The sequence below is a fragment of the Desmodus rotundus genome, chromosome 1 (genome assembly GCF_022682495.2).
Source record: "Desmodus rotundus isolate HL8 chromosome 1, HLdesRot8A.1, whole genome shotgun sequence".
Lineage (NCBI taxonomy): Eukaryota > Metazoa > Chordata > Mammalia > Chiroptera > Phyllostomidae > Desmodus > Desmodus rotundus.
The window spans coordinates 42,609,363-42,632,862 of NC_071387.1; the positions used below are offsets into that span (position 1 = coordinate 42,609,363).

The 23,500-nt window shown below is 40.4% G+C and overlaps 1 protein-coding gene across 2 annotated transcripts in view; it reads left to right on the forward strand.

Moving 5' to 3' along the window:
* PRUNE2 (prune homolog 2 with BCH domain) overlaps positions 1–23,500 on the forward strand; it is a 236,604-nt gene that overhangs the window by 55,473 nt on the left and 157,631 nt on the right. For both annotated transcript variants that reach the window (XM_053923610.2, XM_053923614.2), the window contains exons 3-6: positions 2,850–3,052; positions 5,073–5,236; positions 16,548–16,700; positions 19,207–19,301. In XM_053923610.2, coding sequence (XP_053779585.1) covers positions 2,850–3,052; positions 5,073–5,236; positions 16,548–16,700; positions 19,207–19,301 — 615 coding nt within the window. The remainder of the gene's footprint in view (positions 1–2,849; positions 3,053–5,072; positions 5,237–16,547; positions 16,701–19,206; positions 19,302–23,500) is intronic.

The window sequence follows — 23,500 nt, forward strand, 5'->3', positions numbered from 1 at the left end:
GAGACCCATGTTTTCAAATTAAAAATGAAAGTTTTAACAATATTTGATTAGTGGTGTGAGAATTCGGAGAACTACCACAAATTAGGGGCAGAGTTCCTCGTCTCCCTTCAGCATCCTTATTGGATAGCCGTGCCCTTGGGAGCAGGGCGCTGTGTGCGGAAGAAACTGCACGGACGCCACAGGAAGTCCAGAGCTCATTGGCTGACGTTTTCAGTAACAGGGACATTACAGGTCCCGTCTGTATTCGGCTTTTGCCTTTCAGCCCTGGCTGTGTACAGCAAGGTCATTCTCAGGCTGTCATGGTCTCCCTTGAGTGAGAAACTTCGTTCTGCCTAAAGCCTATAATATGCTTATAAAGGTCAAAAAGACCTTTCAAAAAGTTATTTTAAAATTTTCATTCTGTAAAAATTCATCAGCCCGTGATAATGCATTATCTTAAAGCCAAAATAAGGTACATTATGAGTATTTTGGTGCTATTTCCAATTTCTCACAAGTTTTAATTTTCTGGAGTCCGTTTGTTTTATTCCAATTTTATTTGGATCCTTGACTCTTAGATTATGCATAGCTGTTCTAGGGTGATTTAATTCATGTGAAACCCAGTCTTCCAGAATGAGCTGTGGGTGGCAATAACGGCTTTGTTATTAGAAACTGACCAAAATGCTGGATCAAGTATTCTGATCTCTACATATGGGCTTTATAGCAAATTTATCTTAAAATTGGTTGAACTTGTTACAAGAAAGATTAATTAGTATGAGGAGATGAATGTGCCTGTGTCGATGTGCACATTAAATAGTGTTCTTATTAACTAGATTTTTGACTCCTAGAAAAAATGTTGCTTGTCTTGAGAACACAGAATTGACTGAACCAGACTGATTTCTTAGTCTGACAGTGGCATAGGTTTTTAAGGAAAATATATAATAATCATAGCATCAACAATAGCTACAATGTCTTGAAAAGTAGTTGTGATGGATAAAATAGATAAGAATAAAGTGATGCGGGGCCTCTTTTCTCCTTCTTCCAAGGTTTGCCACTGAGCACGGAGACAAATATGAATTGCTGAAGGGGTTGCACCCGGGGATTCACTGTGTTTCTGTGCCTTGCTCTTAGTTTACTGGACCCCGCCCCTACCAGAGGGCTGCATGTCTATTTTAATTTTTCCTGCAACCTGGCTCTTCCCTCTTAACGTAGTAACACAGGATAAATACAGAGATTTGCAGCTTCACACATAAGACTCCATTTAACTACTTTTCACTCTGATAGGTAAGCCCCATTTTACAGATGGGGGAAACGGAGGCTCAGGCAAGAAACTGGCTTTCTCAGAGCCACACAGCAGTGGCTGGGCCTAGAACCTCGTGCTTCTGACTCTACCTGTTAGGCTAGGTTCAGGCTGCATACTCTTGACTCAAGTTTCAAAACTAGGAGTTAGTTATAACTCTCTCAATTAATGAGGAAAAATAACTCACCAGAGACAAATTACTAGGAATTATGATACAATTGTGACTTAGTATTAGTCTGACAGGTTGGAGAAAAACTGTTTTGTTGGAGGGGCTTTGTGCTTCATACACAATGGCAGTGGGTGATTCATTTCACTCAGCAAATACATATTCAGTGTCTTCTTTGCGCCAGGCCGCTTTATGCACTGGGAAACGTAACTGAATGGAACGCACAAATGCTCTGCCATTTTAGTGCTGAGAAAGGGAGATGGATGATAAGGCTGTTAAAACTGAGCAACAAACACTATGCTCGGGGCAGATAAAGATCATTTACTTTATGCAAAAATTCAGTGTTACCAAACTCCACATTCTGTCAGTGATATTTAGGGTTTGTTGCAATACACTCATAGGATTTTAAAAACCCCTGTATTTTTTAAATTCCTATAGAAAAACTGGTTATCATTGTGAATCTAAATTCTCTTAGCTCCTACCCGTCTCCTGTTTCCCCCTATTGCTAAAACTTTACTGACAGGTTTGTTAATATAGGATTTTTAAAATAATGTAAGAAACCAACAGGAATTGCAACAATTCATCTGTGGGCCAAAATCTGGCTCATGAGTGAGTTTTCATTAACCTACATAGTATTTTTACTTAAAAAATTAATTGTAACAATTTAACACTACAGAAAACACCTCAAGATCCAGATTCCCAACTTTTCTTGAGTAACTGAACGACTCAGCCACCCTGGGCCTGAGTTTTTTGCGTGTAGACGGTTGGCTGGAGCTGAGTGGCAGGCACCCAGGGAGATGGGACGTGTGTGTCTGTCTGTGCGGCTGCAGCCCGCACCTGTCCTAAGTCAGTCATTCTAATTTTCTGCTGCTCCCGTACAGAAATGAGGATTTATTTCCCCAGAGGGGGAGAATGTGTTCATATTTCTTTGAATTGTGGAGGGGTTGAAATGAGACATAGAATATTTCAAATAAAGCACGAGAAGTTTCACATAGAATAAGAAGAGGTTAAAAAATATTAGAGGCTTCTTCCCCTTGGATAATGCTCTGATGATGGGTTCAGAAACAGTGGGTTATGAATTTCAACTGGCTTAACGAGGCCAAAGGACATTTTTTTTCACATTTACAGCTGCTTTTATTTTTGAGGGATAAGTAACATAGTGAAGTTCTATCTCAAGGCAACATTTGAACAAGCAAAATGAGCACAGAAGCGACTCCATCCCCAGGCAGAGGTTTGGTGCTTTGAGGGGTACTGACAACCTCGCTATGGTTACTGGGGCAGGGTTTGCTCTTTCCAGTTGCTTTTGCCTTGTTCCCTTTACTGCTGAAACTCAGCTTGAGAAGATGTAGTTGTGTTCGTTCCTCCTACTATTTACTATCGTCAGATTGTTACCTTTTTACTTGGTAGGTCAGTCCACCTGGAGTTCTCTGTCTGCCAGTGCTGAACGTACCAAGAACTGAATTCAACTACTTCACAGAGATAAGGTTTATTTTAGAAGAGCTAAATATCTCTGAATCGTTCCACATATTCCGAGATGAAATTAATCTGCATCAGCTCAATGATGAGGGAAAGTTATCTCTAACACTTGTTGGTGGCCACGTGCTGGTGAGGTAAGTTTGGCCTTGGAAGGAAATCTGTGCCAAGTAGCACCTTTTCACGATTTTTGTGGTTTTGGGAAATGTATTAAAGGCAGAGGACATTCAGAGGAAAGGAAATATTTTTTTCTTCTCTCATGGCAAAATCTGAGCTATGCCAGTCCTCTGTTTTTACTTTTGCATTTTAAATATGACATCTTTGAGTGGAAAGTCCATGTAAAGTTGACCAAGTTATCATTTTAAACCACTCCAAACCCTGTGTTACAGCAGTGCCATTGTCCTGCATATTGCTGCCGGAAACAGAAAAATGGAAACTGAACACTGAGCAAATCTGAAATGTTATTTAAGTGTTAATAAAATGTAGTGTTATTAAACTAAAAAACTAAAAAAAATTGAAAGAAATGTCAGTGGTGAAGTGGAAATGTATGTAGATGGGCTATGAAAGTCATTTGATCACTGGCTCATGATTCATACTACAAGAGCAAGATGGATTTTTTTAAATCTTCATAAACTCCATGTTTTATGGACAAAACCCCCTGACGTCTAGTGTTGCGGATGACTTACCCAAGGTACTACATGCAGTTAGTAGAGGCGTTTGGATTAGAACTTGGGTCTTCTGCCTCCTTCAATAAGTACTTAAGAATTGCTAGCCAGTACAAGATTCTAACAGTACATAAAGAGTAATAAGACAAATTCTCTGCCTTCAAGGACGTTACAACCCATCACAGAGACGCCCTTTCACAAGCTCCCTCGTGCTACTGAAGGAAGAGTCACAGTTAAGCATTTCAGTAGTTTTCAGATATTTAGTTTTTTCACACACTTTGCCAATTTTCTAGTCATTGATGCCATTGACCAGGGGACCTTGACTTTATTATACATGAAGTAAAAACAGGTACAAGTATCTAATTTTTGCTTAACCTTTTTTAGAAAGCATATTTAGGTAACGTCAGGTGTGTAGTTGACTCAGTTACAGAGTTTTGAAAGTAATTCGCCTGTGTGGGGCTGCTTTCATTCCTGTGGTGTTTGAAACACACAAGATTCTTTTGACTAATATTATCAGTCAGTCGCTGATAACTCGCTGAGTGTTATCTGTAGGTTACTTGACTGACTTCATTTATCAGTATTCAGAATGATCACATGCTTTACTAATTTTATCTGTTAACCTTCAGACTGACAAATGCAAGTAGATAGAAAAATAAAGACAGTAGAAGAAGCCAAAGGAGTGAACTAGGAAACATGTGTATCATTTGAAATCTTAGGAAGAGTTTTTTGTTACTTTTTAAAGTTGAAAAACGTTGCTGCTTTTGAGACTGAAGTTGTGAACTCTGGCTTTGGGATTGTTTATGAAGCAAAAACAAGTTGAGATCTTCATTTCCTTCATTGCTACTTTTTTGGTTTGGACACATAGAAAGAATAAAGTTAGCTTTATTCACATCTTCTTGCCTTTGATTAAAGCCAGCATGATCTCACATATTAAAGAAATGCTTGTGGAAGTCAGTAAGCCCGCAGTATCTTTCCTCCAGCACTGTGACTGGTGTGCTTGGTTTGGAGCCGGGTTGTCAGGGGTTACGTAGGAACTAGCCTATGTACAGGCCTTCTGGCCTTGGGCAAATTTCTGAACTTCTTCATGCCTCTGTCTCTCCCTTTGTAAAGTGGGAATTTTAATAGAACCCATTTAATAGGGTCATTTTATAGTATAAAATGCAATAATACCTCAACAGTATTTAAAATAGTGTGTGATCCATAGTGGAAGCTCAATAAATGTTAGCCATTACTATTATTATAATTTTCCAGCAACAAAGCAAGAAATAGAAGGGCTAAGGTGTGAAGGCACTGTAAGAATCTTGGGGGAGGTAATTACTTAAAATGAAATGTGAAAGCACATAGAATAAGGTTGTTCTGAGTCATACGTGCTTACTCATATTTTTGGCTCTGAAGAGGAAGTCATTTGTGTGGGCGAAGAGATGAAATAACTCCAAAAAGTAAGGAAACATGTCATATCTCTTTCTCTTCCTCTCCTCCGTTTGCTTTACAGTGAGGACAAAACTTTAGAATCGGCTGTTGTCAAAGTCCTTAGTCCGGTTGAGCAGAGTGATGCTGGGCTTGAGTTCCGAGAGTCTTCCTCCGCCCTTGTTGTGAAAGAGATTCTCCAGGAGGCTCCCGAGCTCATCACCGAGCAGCTGGCTCATCTCCTCAGAGGTGAGAGATGACTCTTTCTATTAAATACTGGAAGGCTTAATGGAGTGTCTCTTGACTTGTTCATGCAGAAAGAGTGTGATCCATTCTTGGGTTAACAATCCCTTTAAAGACCATGGGAAGCCTCATCAGAGAGGCAGGGAGTAAAGAGTTTGTTAAAGAGTAGCATTATATTGAATATTAAAAATGTGCATTTAAAAATAGGATCTTTGCTGTTTCACTAGACAAGAATATTAAATGGTACTCCTGCACCTCTGTTGGGGAGCTAGAATAGCTCCTCCACCCTCTAACAGCTTCCAGAGGTGATTCTTGCCCCACGGTGTGAATCTGGGCCAGAATTCCACATTTGCACGTTGAATTATCTCCTGATACTGCTACATGCTTAGTTTGTATAGCGCTGTTTGAATGGAAAAGCTGCACCTTTCATTTTGGCGATATTGTGCAAGATGGACTCTTATAGACAAATCGTCACCTCCTTCTCCCCTGTCCTTAACGTCTTCCATTGTCACTCAGGCTACGTGAGACACTCTGGGGTCGAGTCATCACACTTATCCCTAACCCCTATTTCAGCTCCATCAGTGCAGCCCACCGCCTCCCAAAAGTGATTTCCAAGCTGCAAACTGTCAGTTGACTTTGGTGCCACAAAATTACCACAAAAATTCTGTATTGTCTCACTTAAGACAGTTGGGGGTTTTGTATTAAGCTTTTTTCTTCTTTCAACACTCCATCGTGAACATGGTAGACACAGATTTTTTTTCTCAGAAGTATTTAACACAAGAAAGTGAAAAACAGTGATGAATAGGCTGGAAGAATTAAAGAAAGGAGAATACCAAGAGAATGTTGACTAAGTCTTTTAAAGCCTTTCCTTCACTTTCTCTCTCTCTACCACAATTTGGAGGGAAAAAGGTTTATGAGTTATAGAGTTCCTATAAATGTTTTAGAACCAATGGCCCCAATAAACCCATTTTAAATATTTTTCTGGCTAGTGACATCTGTAAAATGCTCTATGGGAAACTGTGCCCCCAACAAAACTAAGTCAGCACAATCACTAATCTATATGACAGAGCAGAAGGAAACCAAGGTAATTGGGGGTCTCAGCCAAGAGGGAAGGTGATTGACAGTAGAAATGTGGGATGCAGGCAAACACTAGAGAGTATTTTGTTTGCAAACTGAGAAAGTTGGTTTATTGTTCAAAAAATACATATGTTACTTAGTAGGAAAGAATCCTAGTCAATGAGTAGTTCATCTTCATGGTTTTCTATATAGTGAAACTGTCACTCAAACTATAATACATTGGTACAAAGATGACTTTGTTGTTGATGATGCGAATAATGTTATTCAGATTTAAGGAATTAGAAGGAATGCAGACCCTTTTGTTAGTTACTTTGGTTTTAGTTAGCAAAGCTATCAAGCATTAAAGCTATGCTGAAGGACTTTGGTTTTTCTTATCATTAGAGATTTTTCATAGGGTTGGTCTTTAAGTAGGGTTAGGAAGCAGCCAGAACAACAACATCATGTCCTTGTCACTTGAAAATTGGAATGTGAGAGGATGAAGTGCCTCCCCCTGTGAAGACTGCCCTTACTGATACTGTCTGAGAACCAGAGGCACTGAGCCTGGGGGGTAGATGACATAGGTGGCTTATGTAAATGGAAAACGGGCTCCTGAGAACTTTGCTAAGGTGGGCATGTGTGCATGTGTGTGCTACGGTGTGGAGGGGAGAGGAGACATAGCTGAACAGTTTTGCTCAGAGGGAACTGAAAGATGATGATGTAAGGAGTTTGATTTTAAAGAAGTAACTCAACTGTTCATAAGGGCAATGGGCAATTTTTAAAAGCTCCTGAATTTTGAGTAAATATAAGAAAGGAATCAAGTCAAACCTTGCATTATTCACCAAACTCAAACTTAGATTTCATACTTTTCCAATCATGCATGAACACCAAACCTAAAGGGAGGTTTTTTAAAATGTGCCTATGAGTAATTTTAGCAACCTTTATTTTCATAACATAAATAGTCCTCTTTCTAATGAGTTTTCTCTATAAGTAGCTATGATGTTACTTTGTATTTTGGGGTGCTCAAGATGATCGTTAATTTGACAACACCTTTCTAGAACATGTCTTTACGCATTTTTCTAGGTCTTAAAGGAATGCAAAATTTCTATGCACACACCTTTGCCATAAACAGTTTTGAAAAATGTCTACTTCCAGATGTTGTGAGACTAGATATTTATGGCTGACTTGGAAGAGCCTTTAAAAACTTCATAATTAGAACTCTGTGGAGGATATATTACTATAAACTTCATACCAAAAAAACCCGAACTTACTATGAACTAAATACTCCATCAATTTGGTTGTTTGGTTGTCCCTTGCCTTTCATTCTCACGGTCATCTCAAAGAAGAAGACATCGTGCGGAGGCACACGATGTGCTGCTAGAAGTGGATTTCAAGTGGGCCAAGGTGTTGATCCCCTCAATCCTTGGACAGCACCCTCAGTAAGCCTCTTAGTCTATGTAGCTATTGGAAAAATGTAATTTCCAATGCATTTCTTTTTTTAAAAAGATTTTATGTATTTATTTTTAGAGAGAGGGGAAGGGAAGGAGAAAGAGAGGGAGAGAAACATCAAGATGTGGTTGCCTCTTGTGTACCCCCTCCTGGGGACCAGGCCTGCAACCCAGGCATGTGCCCTTACTGGGAATCCAACCAATGACCCCTTGCTTCACAGTCTGGCACTCGATCCACTGAGTCACACCAGCCAGAGCCCAATGCATTTCTTAATTTCCAAAAGGTTTGGCCTACTCTTCCTTAGTTTTGCTTGTTAGCTCTTCTCTTCTCAACTTCTAAGTATTGCAGTACCCTAGGACTTTGTCTTGCTCTATACACTGACCTCTTTTAGTTCTGAGGCTTTAAAAGGCAAGAGATTTATACAATCTGAAGAGAAACCAGAGTATACAGTTCTGGGACTTTACATTCAGTACTCAGGCTGTGACTCCCTGCATCTCCAACTGTAACCGCTGTTGGAATTCCAGGTCTATATCCAGTGCCCACAGGACATCTTCACGTGCATGTCCACTTTGTGCCACCACCTTCATCATGGCTGAAGTGGAACCCTTTGGTTCCCTGTACCTGCACACCTGTTTTCATCCATTTCCCCATTTCGGCAAATGAATAAACATAACCGTGATCACTACGAGTGATCCAATCCAAGCCACCATTCTGTCTCTACTCAGCTAACGCAATAGCTTCCTGGCTGATGCCCTATTTCCTCCATAAAATCTGTTGTGGTACCAGTCAGATTGACTTTCGAAAAACATAAACCAAGTTCTACCATTCCCTTGCTTAAAGCCCATCGCACTCAAAATCCACTGCGTGTCCCAAGGACAGGGGCTTTCAGTCTTTCAGATATGCCCAACGCCAAATCCACTCAGGAGGATCTATGTCAGCTGCCCCCTCCTTCTGAAATTTGTGTTGCTATCCCCTTATTTTCCGGCTCTGTCACAGGTCCCCTCCTCCCTCTGGACCCCTCACCCCAGAATGTAAGCTTCATGAGAAAAGACACCTTACCTGTTTTATTTACTGTTCCACTGTTGTGTCTCTGGTGCCCTGGGCAGTGCCGGCCACATGGTGGGCCCTCGGTAAATACTATCATAAAATGAATTTTGCAAGGTTGCTTATATTCTTTCTATTTTTTATGGCTAAGTTGATTTCATCATGCTATGATATTTTAATTTCCACTGCATTCCAGCCCATCCCTCCAACATTCATAATGTCCAGACTTTGGACCTTGTTTGTTTTAATAATCTTTTTTTTTTTTAGCTTTTAGAAATCCTAGTAGAATCTGTCTGTATACATGGACAGAAAAGAATGTAAAATATGAATATAAAAACATAAATATATGCATTATTACAAAAGGAACACCCTCTTGCTAGTAAATCAGGTGAAGGAGTAGAAAATGTGCCTCTTTCCATCACTCCCTCTCTAATTAAAGGTAACCAGCATTGTGAATTTTATGGCCCACAGTCCCTTGCATTTCTTTGTAGTTTTACCACCTTGTACGTACCCCATGACACTACAGATTGGTTGTGCCTGTTTTACACGTTTGGAACAAAAATCGCGGTGTACACTCTCGTTGTTAGTTCTCTACATTTATATTAACTGTAGTGTCTATGGGCATAGGTTGGTTCTCTATCATCTAACTACTATGTACTTATTTTATTACTTATGTCCTTCCTTCTTCCATAGAATACTTGAAGTGGCTAATGCAGATATAATAAAACCAAAAAATGGTCAGGAAACAAACCCTTGTAGAGAAAGGAATAAGATTAACATATAATTTAAAGCTGAAATAGTGAAAATAGTATTCCATTTGAAACTTCAGCTATGAGCTTCCTGGAATCAATGAAAAAGTAGAAATGTAATTAATTATAGTATATACATTATTACAAAGACACACATACAAGTTCCTCATTTAAAAAATCTAAGTCTCATGTATTTTTTTTCCTGGCATCAGTCTTCTTGAAAAGACTCTTCATGTTGTAGACAGGCTCCAACATGTGTAACAGGGGCTCCCAGTGCTCCCACTTCTCAGTCAGTGTGTGGAAGTTGGTTTTGATTAACTTCACCTTTAGTCTCTTGGAGATCATAAATGACTCTGGCTTTTTCACCTTTAGTAACCTTATTTTCTGTTCCAAATTTCTTTTTAGACATGCTGATGTTTTTCTCTAAATATAGGAAATAAATATTTAAAGGCAGTCATGTTGCAATTTTTTTTAGTCTTACACTTTAGGGCTGTGGCTCTGTATCCACTTGTTTGCATTGTGGGAAAACACTGCATTCAAATATTGAGATAGGACCTGATTATTGGGAATGTGGTTAAAAGATCATTTGTATATTGAGTAGAAGTAGGTATCACGTTGCCAGTGTAGAAGTAACCTGCTGTGTTTCTCTAATAATCTCCCCTGTTACTGTACTCCTCCCCCCCCCAACCCCCCGCCCCGGGCCCTGGTCAACAGGTGACGCAGCCACGGCCAGTGAGTGTTCAGGCCTTGTAGGGGATTTAATGAAGTTGAAACAACTTGCATTTTCTTAAATCCATACTTCTTACATTAACTAGGTCTTGCTGTTATCTTTTAATAGGACATACCTCAAATTTAGAAATTTTGGGATACAGATTCACCTGGAAAGGCACAGATTTACTTATGTAGATTATTTTCTAATCATTTGTGCAAGAAATTATCTGTATCCGAGAGTGTGCTTGTTCAAATGAGATCATAAATGACCCTGATTTTTGGAAATGTCTGTTCACTTCTTCATCCCTTCCCCATCTCTCTTTTTGTTTTTGTGGTTTCCTTCTTTCTCTCTTTTCTTTCTCCTTCTTTCCTTTCCTTGTTGTCCCCTCCTCTTTGCGCTCTTCTCCCTCCTCCCGTCTGCTTCTAAGCTCTGCCGGTGCTTTCAGGCAAGCTGCGGTCTGAACTATCTAAAAGTCAAATCGTACAGTCACGGTGGCCTAACGTTGGTGTTTGGTTCTGCCTGGGATTTGTGCCAAAGACAATTACTGTAGACCCGCCAGACTCCTCAACCTATATTCTTTTATTTCCCCGGAGATGTGCACTGGAGGACTATTGCCAGATTTAAGGAACATTAAGTTGCTGAATCATCGCATTGGGGGTTGGAGTGCACTCGAGCACGCATGTGGATATAGGGTGTGTGTGTGTGTGTGTGTATGTGTGTGTGTGTTTCCAGGAACCAGCTGACAGTGATGAGATTTCAGCCACTGATTACCAGGCATGTTTCTATCAAGACAACACTTCACTCAAAAGGCCTTTCACATGTATTTGTATAAAGCCTTGACAGAGCCACAGTATGAATAGTGAAACAAGTAACAGCAATTGTGTTTAGCTCAGGTTGTGGAAAAACTATGCCCCATGTTTTTAGGGAACAATTTCTCTCCTTTCTATTGGCAGCTCCATGTGAACTTTAATAAAGAGTAGCTCCTTGCTATTTTAGTAGCCTGGATCAACAGCTTCAAAAAGAGCCTTTTAAGGAGGTCAAAGAGGAAGGGAACAGAGCCAGCTCCCCCCGCCCTCTGGCCCAAACAGTGAATCATCCCTCTCCTGAAATGGTTACAAAATCCAAAAGGAATTGCATTGCCCATTATTGTGCTTGGGCAGAGGAAAGGCCTGTATTGGGGGTAGGGAGAGAAAGGATTCTTTTCAGCTAGACATAAAACCAGCACCATTTCTCAACCTCAGTGTTAGTTATTTCTTCTGTCGTACAAAGAAAAGCCTTCTTAAATTCAGATAGTTTAAATTTATAAGATAATTAAACACTTGAATAATATGCTTCTTTTTCATCTCTTTTCAGACAAAATGTGAGTTAACTTGTATTTTTTATCCTTTTTCTCCTTTTGTCTCCTTTCCCCCTCTTTCCCTCCCTCTATTATTCATTCATTAATGTTTTTGTATGAAAAAATCAGTCCCAGGTGAAACGAGGAAAAAAGGTTTAAATTCCTTCTTCTCTGCTGAGAATTTATCCTGCAGAATACGCCTTTACTGTGGCGAATGTTTTCCCCAAACAACTTCTGACTTCATTAGACCATGTTTAATATTAATGTATTGCAATTGCTTTTGGCAAGTGGTCCTTCACTTCTCCATTCTCTTCAACAAAGAATAATGTGGTTGATTTTTTCTAATGGAATGAAATGTTTGTAACTATTTTATAATCATTGCTTTCTTTGTTGCTCGTTAATTCCCCCTGGCCTGTGAATAGCTGGGACACCATTGGGTATAGTTGCATGTATGGATTTAAGTAGTTTTTGAGTTCTGCCGAATTTCCTGGAGGTTAAATCAACTTACTACAAAAATAGGTTTGATTTTGAAAAGAGGTGCCTTTGGCTACTGTACATCCTGATACGGATACACTGCTAAGTTTGTAACTGAATGTGCCTCTAATGTGATGAAGAAAAAATATCTATAGATGAGCCCCTTGGCTGAAGTTGGACCAAAGCCTTTCTTGCAAAACAGAAACAACTCCGAGTATGGTGACCATCTTTCTAATGCTCATCATTTTTTCTCCTTTGTGACAGTACATCATATCCCTTCCAATAGTCAAGTCACACTTCATAAACCAGTGCCAGTCTCTTCTCACTGAATTATTCGGTAGGGCTCAAAGTGAAGTTTGACTTACCTTTTAATGTCAGGAGAACCTGTGTCACTGCTTCTACCCCTAGTGTTGGTGGATTGCGCCTTCTCCCAGTGTCCTCTTTTTTTCTTGACTGTTTTCAAAACTGTAATAGTCTTTTCAAGGAGTCAACTTTTGGTTTTATTAACTTTCTTCATATGTGTTTGTTTCCTATGCCTTTACATTTTGCACTTATCTTTCTTATATCCTTCCATCTACATTTTTAGTTAAATTTTCTGGGTTTTCTTTTACCATCTTATGCTTTTAAAGATAGAAAAATTCCTCAGAGCACAGCTGTAGCTGCGGGCCACCAGTTCAAGTGTCATACTTTCTTTCTCATTCAATTAAAATATATTCTAGTACATTGTGGTTTCTTCTTCTTTACCGTGGATTATTTGGAAGTGCATTGTTTAATTTTCAGACATTTGGGAATTTTCTAGTTTTTGTTTTACTATGATTATCAGACTTTTTATGGTTGGTCACAGAATATAACTTTGATTGCAGTGCTCTGAAATTTTGTAAGATTTGACGTATGCTTCAACCAATGGTCAATTTGAGTAACTGTTTCATTTGCACTAGAAAAGACGGTCTCATCTGCCATTATTGATAACCATGTTCGATGTATGTGAATCAGGTCAAGTTACTCATGTTGCTCAGTTATTGTACATCTCTACAGACTTTTGTCCGCTGGTTCTTAGAATTGGTGAGAGAGATGTGTTAAAATTTCCCTCTGTGACTGGGCATTTATCTTTCTTCATCCAGTTTTGTCCATTTTTGCTTTATATATTTAGAAGCTATCTTGTTAGCAAACATAAATTTAGGATTAATATAGATACCTGAGGCCTGACCCTTTAATAATAAAGAAATATTTCTCTTAATCTCAAGTAATTCTTCTTCTCTTATAGTTTACTTTGATATTAGTGTTTTATATCAATTTTATATCTTTATATCTTTTTTACTTTCAATCTTTATTATTATATTTAAGGTATGTGCTTTGTAAATAGTATATTATAGTTTCTAAAATTCAGTTTGATAATTTTTGTCTTTGAATTGAAATACTTTTTAAAATTTTGGCACAAACACTTAAAATTAAAATTACCATCTTAACCATATTTTTATCTTAACTATTTGTAATTATACTGTTAAGTAGTGTTAAGTATATTCATACTGTCCTGCAACAGATCTCTAGAACTTTTTAATTTTGCAACATTGAAACTCTATACTCACAAAGTACTAATTGTTTTTTTACATTTAATGTAATTGCCTTATATTTGAGTTTAAATGTATCATTTTGCTACTTGTTTTCTACTTGTCTCACATTATCCCCTCTCCTTTTCATTTCTTTATATAAAATGAGTATTTTTGCTATCACATTTTCCCCCATTAGCTTGCTAGTTATGATTCTTTAAAAAATTATTTTAGTAGTTATAATGAAAATTATAACATACAATTAAAATCTCATTTAAATTGAAACTTTAACCATTTCCCTGACAATCGAAGAACCTTAGAACAATTTGTCTGTACTTAGTCATCTCTGCAATTGGCGACCATTGAAATGTATTTTAATTACACATTTATTTTAAACTCCACAGACATTGTCATTGTTTTACACACCATCTGTTTTTCCCACATAGTTATACTCTCCAATATTTTTCTTTCCTTTCCGCATATCTTTGCTGCCATCTGTAATAATTTTCTTCTGCTTTACTATTTCTTTTAGGATGAATCTTCTTGTGACAAATACTCTGAGTTTATGTTTCTGAAAATGTCTTTATTTTGCTTTCATTTTTTAATGTTTTTACCTAGCATAGAATCACAGGTCAGCAATTATTTTACATCAGCACACAGAAGATACAATCTCATTGTCTTCTGAATTTTATAATTTTAGATGAGATTAACTCTCAGTTTTATTGTAGTTTCCTTGATAATAATGTCTTCTTTTCCCTCTGATTGGTTTAAGTTATTTTTTTCTCTGTAATTTTAACCATTCTATTGTCATGTCCCTAGAGCTTTGCATTTATCCTGATTTGGGTTCCTAGTTTATCTTAAATACTAGAGTAATACTTTCACTAATTCTGAAAGAGGATTGGCCATGGCCTTGCCAATGTTTCAGCCCCGTTCTCTCTCTGCTCTCCAAGGGGGGGTCCTGTCGCAGAAACGTGGGACCTGTGCTTCCTGTCCCCTGCATCTCTTATGCGCTCCTCTAAATGTTTTATCCCATTTTCTCCCCAAGCCTCAGTATGGCTATTTTCTTCTGACATATTTTTTCAGTTTCCTAATCAGTTCCTCAGTGTGTCTAATCTGTTCCTAAACACATATTTTGGAGTTTGTGAATTGTTACTAAATTTAGTTTTAAAATTTCTTTTGAATATTTTATTCATAGATTCTAATTCTCTATTGTAATTCTCCAACCATCTTTAAAAAAATTTTCTCTATTTCTGTTTTCACTTCTTTCCTCATGAGTTTTTCCCTCTGGAGTTTCCAGTTATTTAGTCATACTTTTTTTAATGCCTGGTAACTATTTACTTGTTTGTTTGTTTATAGAGAGGGAGGAAAAGAGGGAGAAAGGAGAGAAACATTGATGTTAGAGAAAAACATGAATTGATTGTCTTCTGTATGCACCCCGGCATGTGCCCTGGGTGGAACTGAACCGGCAACCTATTGGTTTGGGGGACAATGCCCAACCGAGCCACGGCAGCTAGAGCTGGCCTGATAAGCACGGGCACAGCCCTGTGTCCACTATACCGCTGGCTGGACTTGGTGCACACTCTAACTTAAGAAATAAATAATGCAGAACAAGATAAAACGTATTTTGGATTTTATGTTAGCAATTGTTAGAGCAAAGGGTGCATTTAGAATCCAGTTGGCTACTCCCCACTCAATGATAATTTGTCCTGAATCTGTTCACTCTTCTGTACGCTGACTCTTCCTTCCTTAGTTCTCCAATAAAACAGCCTTCTAATTCTCCCACCATGCCTTATCTAAGTCATTCTCTACATGGTAGCCAGAGTGATTCTTATAAAACATAAACTGGAGGATCCTACCTCTCCCTCCTTAAGATGTCGTGTAAGGCCCTTTATGACCTGGCCCCTGTCAACCTCTCCAACCTACTTTTTCAACATTTTCCCTCCAAATCATACTATTTAGCTCTCATTAATTGCTTTCCATTCCTTGGACTGGCCAAACCCCTCTCCTACCTCAGTGCCTTTGCACATGATCTCCTCCTTACCTTGCCTTCACCTTAAGTCCCTAATTACCAAGTCTCAACTTAGGTTAACTCTCTCTGGGAAGCCTGTTCTGATGCCTAAATTCTGGCCTATATTCAGAGTACTGTGTGTTTCCCCAGTGGTACTTCTTATCCTCCTTATATTGAAAATTTGTGTGTCAGCTTATCTGTAGCAATGTGACAGGTATCTCATCTCTTTCAATGTGAGATTATGCGTAGTAACTCCAGGAGTTGGTGGGAGGTTGGTCATTCATATTGCAAATTACTTTGTAATTGAAACCTGTGACTTAGAACCAGCTTGCAAATCCTTGCAATCAGATAATAATTGATAACTCTAAAACTGTGTGCGGCGCCTGGAAGATTGGGGTGGTCTCCAGGTTCACCATCTCATGGGATTGCTTTGCTGCTGCCAGTGGGGTTGTGCAGTCATTTAGCTGCTCAGAGGAGGAAGGTCAAAGGTGACATCAGCAATGTGATGAATGGGAACAGTCTCTGTGGTCTTTCAAGCAGAATATTGAAAGGAAATATTAAATAACACTTAATATTTTTAAATAGTTTACCATTAACTTTCATTCTGAAATGATTTAAAACCAACATTTATCATTTCTGTGTGTTTGTGTGGGGTGGAGGGAAGCTATACATTTGTTCCTCTGTCCCTAACTTCTATGCTGTAGAGTGTGCTGCGGTCAGTTAAACTGTAGAGACTCATGACTTGGGGAGGATAATGCAGCAGGGCAGGTGGTATTGAAGGGTTTTCTAAAAACCACCTCTTGAATGCTACATTGTGGAGACCCCTGATCCAGGCAAGAAACGGGAGGAGGAAGCATAGATTGAGGGGCCAGGAAACTTGTTTTTCCAGGTCCCCTTGCTGGCTTGGCTGGAAAGTTTAAGGCTCTTTTTGTTCATGCCTTTTAGGTAGCATCCTTTTCAAGTACACAACCATGGAATCTGAGAAGATCTCAGGGAAGCAGGAGGAAATTCTTTCTATCCTGGAAGAAAAATTTCCAGGCTTACCTCCCAGAGAGGACATTGTCAACGTACTGAAGAAGAGCCAATTCAGCGCTCAGGGTGAGTGACGGTCCCCCGGCTCCGCCGCAGCTCCCAAGTCAGGCTGGTCTGTGGTGTGGAATGCAGCCAGGCCCCGGGAGGTGCATCTGACTTTGCCTTCACTTTGTTTCCTGTTGTTCACACTCGTGGAAGATTTCCAGGCATGTGATGTTGGCTCACCTGGAAGCAGGCGGCCGGTACTGCAGCCTCTCCTCTGAGGCCTTGGCGTCTGGATGTGGGTTAATTCACACGTCTAGTGCGCACCCAGGTGCATCATGACAAGCAATCTCTGTGCCGAGAGGGTGCTACGTGGAGAATATGGCAGGAACAATGTCAAGCACAATGGGGCTTTGTACATCAATTAATTTTAGAAAAAAATAAAGGAGAAGACACTGAAGTAGATAAAATTGTTCTCCAAGTCTAGGCTTTATCAACACTGTGAATTCCCTGGATCAATTGTTTTATAATAATGCTATTTAATAGCTACAGCCCGTGGAGCACCTAACACATACGAGGTCCTGGGGGAGTAACTCTGTATGGACTACCTCCCTGAGTCCGCACGACAACCCGGTCAGGTGCTAATATTTTCCCCAGTTTCCAGGCGAGAACACTGAAGCCCAGAGCGATGTCTTTGCTTCCCTCATCACACGCACAGCTGGCAGGTGGCCAGGCCAGGATTTAAACCCAGACAACCTATTTTTAAGGTGCATATCTTCCTCCCTTCCATTGGAATCCCCCGAACCTGGGCCTGAACCTGGGGCCAAACCTGGGGCCAAACCTAAGGCAAAGCAGTCTCTTTGAAAGGCGACCCCAGAAAACGCTGAAAGGGAATGGAGTGCTTTATCAATAAGGCTGGCTCCATCGGCGTTCAGGTCGTCATCCAACTAGGGAACTCTGGGGAAGAGTGTAAAATTGCACCCGAGAGCTATCCCACTCAAGGGGCGCACTGGTATGAGGGAACTTGTTCATCTACGCTCCAGGAGCTGATTGCTAAAGTTTCAGGAATTCGTGAGTTGGCTGATCTTAGGTTGGCGGCATGGGATTATTCACTATGGATGCATCGACACCAGAGAAACCGACAAATACTACAAATCAGGTTTTGTTGCCGGTTGTTTAACATTTATTAGTACACCGCTAGAGCAATGATGGTTACTCAGTCCCAGGGGCTAATCCCCCCAGAGCAGCCTCTGGTGGCCAGAGAAAGCCCTCAGGAAAGGAGAAGCAGGTGCTGGTGGTTGAGCATCATGCCTGGACTCACTGCAGTGGCAAGTGCATGTGGGGCACTGGGTGTCTGCCACACCTGCTACAGACGCACGTGTGTGGGTGTGTGGGCATTATAGCCGTGCGATGGTGTGCACTTTGTTATCCATCTTTAGAACTGGGCCAAACTTTTAATGCCACAATGTATTACAAGTCATTTTATACTCAGCGTGATGGATTGCAGCCTTTCAATCTTCAAGTCAAAGAAAAATATTTAGTGCCTTTCTGTTTCCCCAGACGGCTGTGCCTGACTGTGTTCTCAGTGGGGAGGAGGGCAAGTGGTCGACTCCAGTGTCTTTAACATGCATCTGGGAAGGATGTATGTGCTTTACTGGGCTTTATTATGGGTCTTCGTCTCAAGAGGATAGGTCTGATCAGACATAATAACCTAGAGGGAGGCTATGCAATGCAAAGCCAGACCCTCTCATGTTTTTTGGCCGTAGACTTATCGAAGCACGTTGGTTAGCTGACTAAAACTATGCAGTTCTGGATAATTTCACTGTCTGGATTATTCCTCCCATCACTTGCGTAATTCAGTAGTTCCTATACCAGAGCCTATTTATTATAAAGATGAACAACTTAATTTTGACAGTTTTATGGGTCACCTTTATAAAGTGCAATTTTTAATAAAATTATACTAGAAAACATAGGGGTCACCTAACGGCAGCCTAAAAGTGAATTTTGGCCTTGTTAGGTATCATTTGGCTAGGTTGTGTGGGTACCATTGTTTTCAGTTGCCCACCTCCCCCTTGTCTCCCCTGGGCCTCCAGAGGCTGACCCCTGAGTATTTAATCTTCCGGGCTCCCTGCAGGTTATTGTCCTCTGGTTGGGGTTGGTCGGTGGGAAGAGTTACCAACCTGTGGAGCATGGGGGGCAAGGGAAGAAGAGAGAGGCTGTGGTGTTCCTTCCCTGCTCCCTTCCTGATGTGGCGCCAAGTCTCTGGCAACCCCTCTTGGCAGATCCACGTTTCTGTTTCCTTCCCTTGTGCCTTGCTGGCTTCTGAGAGACGCTTGCTGGTCCTGCCCACATCTCTGTAAGTGTCCTGCTATTAAACAGTCTTCTTTTGGGTTATGAAGGGCGAATTTTACCTGCTGGGATCCTAACTAATGCAAATACTGTCACTAATGTGTTTATTATGGGTAAAAGCAATGTTAGTGGGGAAAATATTGAAGTTAAGAAGGTAAATTCTTTAAATAATCATTCCTTGATATTACTAAAAAGAAAAGTCCCCCAGGCTTAACGTACTGTTTTTCCCTCTCACTCGCAGGTTTAAGTATTGAACAGATGATGCTGAAGGACCTGAAGGAGCTGTCAGATGGCGAGATAAAAGTGGCCATCAGCACCGTGAACCTGACGCTTGAGGTAAGGGTGGAGTGCTTTCTTGGCGGTGATGGATCTGGCACTACTGCAGTCTGAGCAGCCGAAGCACAGCACTCTCTACCACGTAATTCAGTGCTAGTCTTTGCCGTGGACGCTTCTTTGTGACATGTTTGATTAGAAATGCAGGTTATTATTCTGGGTAAAAACACTATGTGAAGTCAATGGAAAATGCCAATCCTAGGCTCCCAAGATGAGTGCTGTTTGATTCATCTCAGTGAAACAATAACTAAAACACACTCACACACGTGTGTGTGTGTGTAGCCTGTTTGATGTGATGATTACACATGTGATTGGATTCACTTCTGCTTTTTTTCCGTACATCACCCTCAATTGTTTGTAGAACTTTACTAAGGAAATAAGTTGTCTCTTGGCCTTTGCAAGCTGACTGGGTGCATTTCATTTTGCTAATCAGTGGTGACAGCTCCAGTGTTACTAAGAGCCTCCTTCCAACCCTTCCAACGAATGACTCAGAGTGAACGTCCCTCCGGTCTTTGTGTGCGTCCTTGGTAAATTATTTTTTGTCTACCTTGGGGGTTTTCAATGGCTTGTACGTTAACTTTACTAGTGGGAATTACATTTTACTTGAGCACGTGTGTGCCGTGCAGAGCTGCGTACGTCTTCACTCTTGTACGCCTTGATCAAGCTGTCCGTCTTTGATGGAGGACCTGAGCTCTCTAGTCACATTAATGGTGATAAAAATGGCAGTATAGAAATTTGTCTTTCAGTGCTTAGAATTGTATGTTGCTCTACTTTCATTTTTTCTCATGGTGATGCCGACTATATCAGTATGCAATTTCTAGGGAATAGCATGAACAGGGGTGCCTGCACCTGAGGAAACCCAAGAGCAAACCAGGTGGTTTTTTCTGTGATTTCCTTGTAAAATTTATTCCCAGCTGATTGACACTGGAATCCAGCTCCTCGGTCCATAGGAGCACCAGGAGGCAGACTGTTGTCCCTGAAGATTATCAGCCTCGGTGGCTATATTGTGTCTCATAGTTTATAGAACACGTTTCATTGTCTGCCGAAACCCGGCAGTTTCTGTGGACTTTCACACCGATAAATGCTTCATATAATTAGATAGTGATGTAACTCAACACGAGAAATCCATGCAATTTGGGATGTAGTAACTAGATAATCACCTTCAATTAGAGATCTGTTTCGTGTCTAAAAGTCCAAGGAAAATGTGGATCTTGCAAGGGTCAGTAGCTCTGAGAATCATTTCTCCCAGTTCAAGCCTTAGGGTTTTCTTTCTCTTTCCTCCTCCCTTGTCTCCCTCCATTTAATGGCATCTTATTAGGTTTTAAATGCCTTGTTTGGAATTTCACTCCAAATTAACATAGAACGTGTTGTAATTGCTTGGGGAACTGTCTATAGTTAGCAAAGTATTTGAAGGCTATTATTAGTATAGACTTACTGTAGCTTTACTGTACCTTCCTGTATGTTACAGGGCTACACAAATGGCTTTGCAAGATATGTTAAACTCTAAGTGTTTGTCAAGCTGAACCAATGATAAAATGATCATCTTACTCGTGACAGTAATTTACATAGAGGCTCAGTAATTAATCAGGTGGTTAAGTACATCTTTGGAAGCACTGTCTGATCTTCTGGGGAGAAGGAGAGGACATTTGTACATACAAAGAAGGGTACACAGATTAAACTCTAATCAGCTGAATGGGAATGTTTCATTTGTGCATCATGGAGATATTAAAAATGACAAATGACTGCAAAATGGCAAAGGAACTCAGTAACAGTGTATTACTTCTTTGAAAGAGAAAATGCACTTTATTTATTCAGTCAGTCAGCTGGAAAAATCCCAAGTGAACGGCAGAGTTTGATTTTCTCAGTAGATCACCCTGTTACACAGTGGCGCCACCCCAGTTCCCACTCCCACTCGCTTACACGTCAGCACTCCGCTCCCATTCCCATGGCCCTCACTTTTAAAAATAATGACAGAATCCACACTAGCTTATTTGGAGCAGCTGTCCAATTGCCCTTTAACTCTAGTTGTGTCCTCAAAGAAACAGTCTTAGTTCCTACAACTCTGTAACTCTCACCTGTCCTCCACAGCGTGGTCAAGATCTAGCTGCTTCATGATATGGCCCTTGTAAGTTCTCCACTTTTTATAACCACCCTCCGAATTTAGTCTAAAGGATCAACTTAGGATTTATACCATACTCTATGTTCCCTTAATTTTGAACTTGTTTCATACAGTTAATTACATTTAGACAATATTTTAAGTTAATTGATGGTAACGATCTTTGAGTTCAATCTCCCTTTATTTTCCTGGCCCACTCCTAGGCACATAGTAGGTACTTGGTAAGTATGAATACTTAGTATATATTGGTGTCTGAAATTCATCCCTTTGACATCTGATTTTTATTTCCTTTTGAATTTAAATAAACAGCTAGAAAAGTGAAGCCACCTAGCTGGGCATCCAAGGTAGTCTACTTCGTTCCTTACCAATTAGTCCCTTCTGAGATAACTACGGCTGAAGGCACAATAAATAAAACGTGGCCCACATGGGCTGACAAACAGTTAAAAGACATGGCCCACGTATTTGTAGATAGTACTGCTCATCCAGGTGTCCCAAAATGGACCTGGTGGCTTTGCAGGTAGTTAGCTGTTGTCACTGGAAGCAGTCAGCTGGAGACCCCGTGGCACGTCAGGGAGAGAACGGAGGTCCCTTACATTGTCAACTGTCCTTTGCAATGCTGCAGTACCACACTCGTGTGTGCCATGGCCTTTATTTGCCTGGTGACCCGATAAATTTTCTTGGGTGAAATATTGAGAAAATTAGAAGAATGTGTGTCCTTGCGACATATGCAGCATGTCCTCCATATCGAAGCACGGGTTTGGGAGATAGAAATCACCGCCTCTGACAGATGGGTTAGCTCTGGCCCTCTGTGCTACTGGGAGAGAGCTAGTAAACCCCTTGTCTCTCCTTTTTACTGTAGCGTACATCACAAACGGTAGATGCAATCCGATCAAGGTTATAGAAGTTACTGAAAGATCTACCACAGAAAGCAAATAATTATAATACTGAGTTGCAATGCGTTGCTCAATACATGAGGTCAGAATGAAGGTGACTTTGAGGAACAATGAATAAAAGATGGCCTTATCAGAACATGGCCAGAGAGGTAGCTTTTCTTAGAAAGAGGACTTGGAAGCTCGGACCATGGGAAAGACACCGCAGTCCCATTTCACACGGCCTCTGAGTCCTTCGGAGTCTGCATAGAGCACGTATCCTGTGGGGCACGCACTCCACGTATCGGAATCCACTTTGCTGCTCATCCTTCTGCCTGGCCTTCTGTGCTTTGTTCGCTGCTCGCCAATTTGTCAGAAGAAAAACACAGGCGGTTCTGATTCATTTCGACCCTTCATTTTAGGGATGGAACCAGTAAAGAGAAATAAAAGTTGCCAAAAAATACCCAAAATCCATTGTAAAAACTAAAAAGTATGAAAAGTAAGAATAATAAAGCCTTAATTAGAACAAAAAGAAAGAAGAGAATTTATGGGTATTAAACCCTGTGCTTAACTGGAACAAACTTTGCCTTTATTCTTCTGCCAGAAGAATGGTGAGCATCCATTCTTCCTAGTTTCTTCCCCGTAATGCTGATGTAAAGGTTTCAAGGGAAGAGAAAAACCTTTCCATTCTAGTAAGGTACCACTGATGGCATTCATGGCAGTGCCATGTTAATTGTGGTCCCCTGCAAACACCAAACATTACATTAGCTCCTTTAGGCATCTCCTGAAGGGCTTGTAGCATTAGCATCTTTCTTCAAGAAGAACAGTAACCAGGTGTGACCTGACCACTTTTTATTTCGCTCAGTTCCACTAGGATTTACGCCTGCATACATACTGTCTCAGTTTGCTCAGGCTGCCATAGCAAAGCACCGCAGACTGGGTGACTTACACAACAGAAATGTATTGTCTCACAGTCCCGGAGGCCAGAAGTTTAAGATCTGGTGTTGGCAGGATTGGCTCCTTCTGAGAACTCTGAAAGCAAACCTGCCTCTCCCCTAATTGTGGTTGTTCGCTGGAAATCTCTGATGCTCCTTGGCTTGTAGAAGCATCATCTTATACATCTTCTGCCTGTATCTGCACATCCTCCCTGTGCATGTCTCTGTGTCCAAATTTCCCCTTTTTATATGGACACCAGTCATAACTGGATTAGGGCCCAT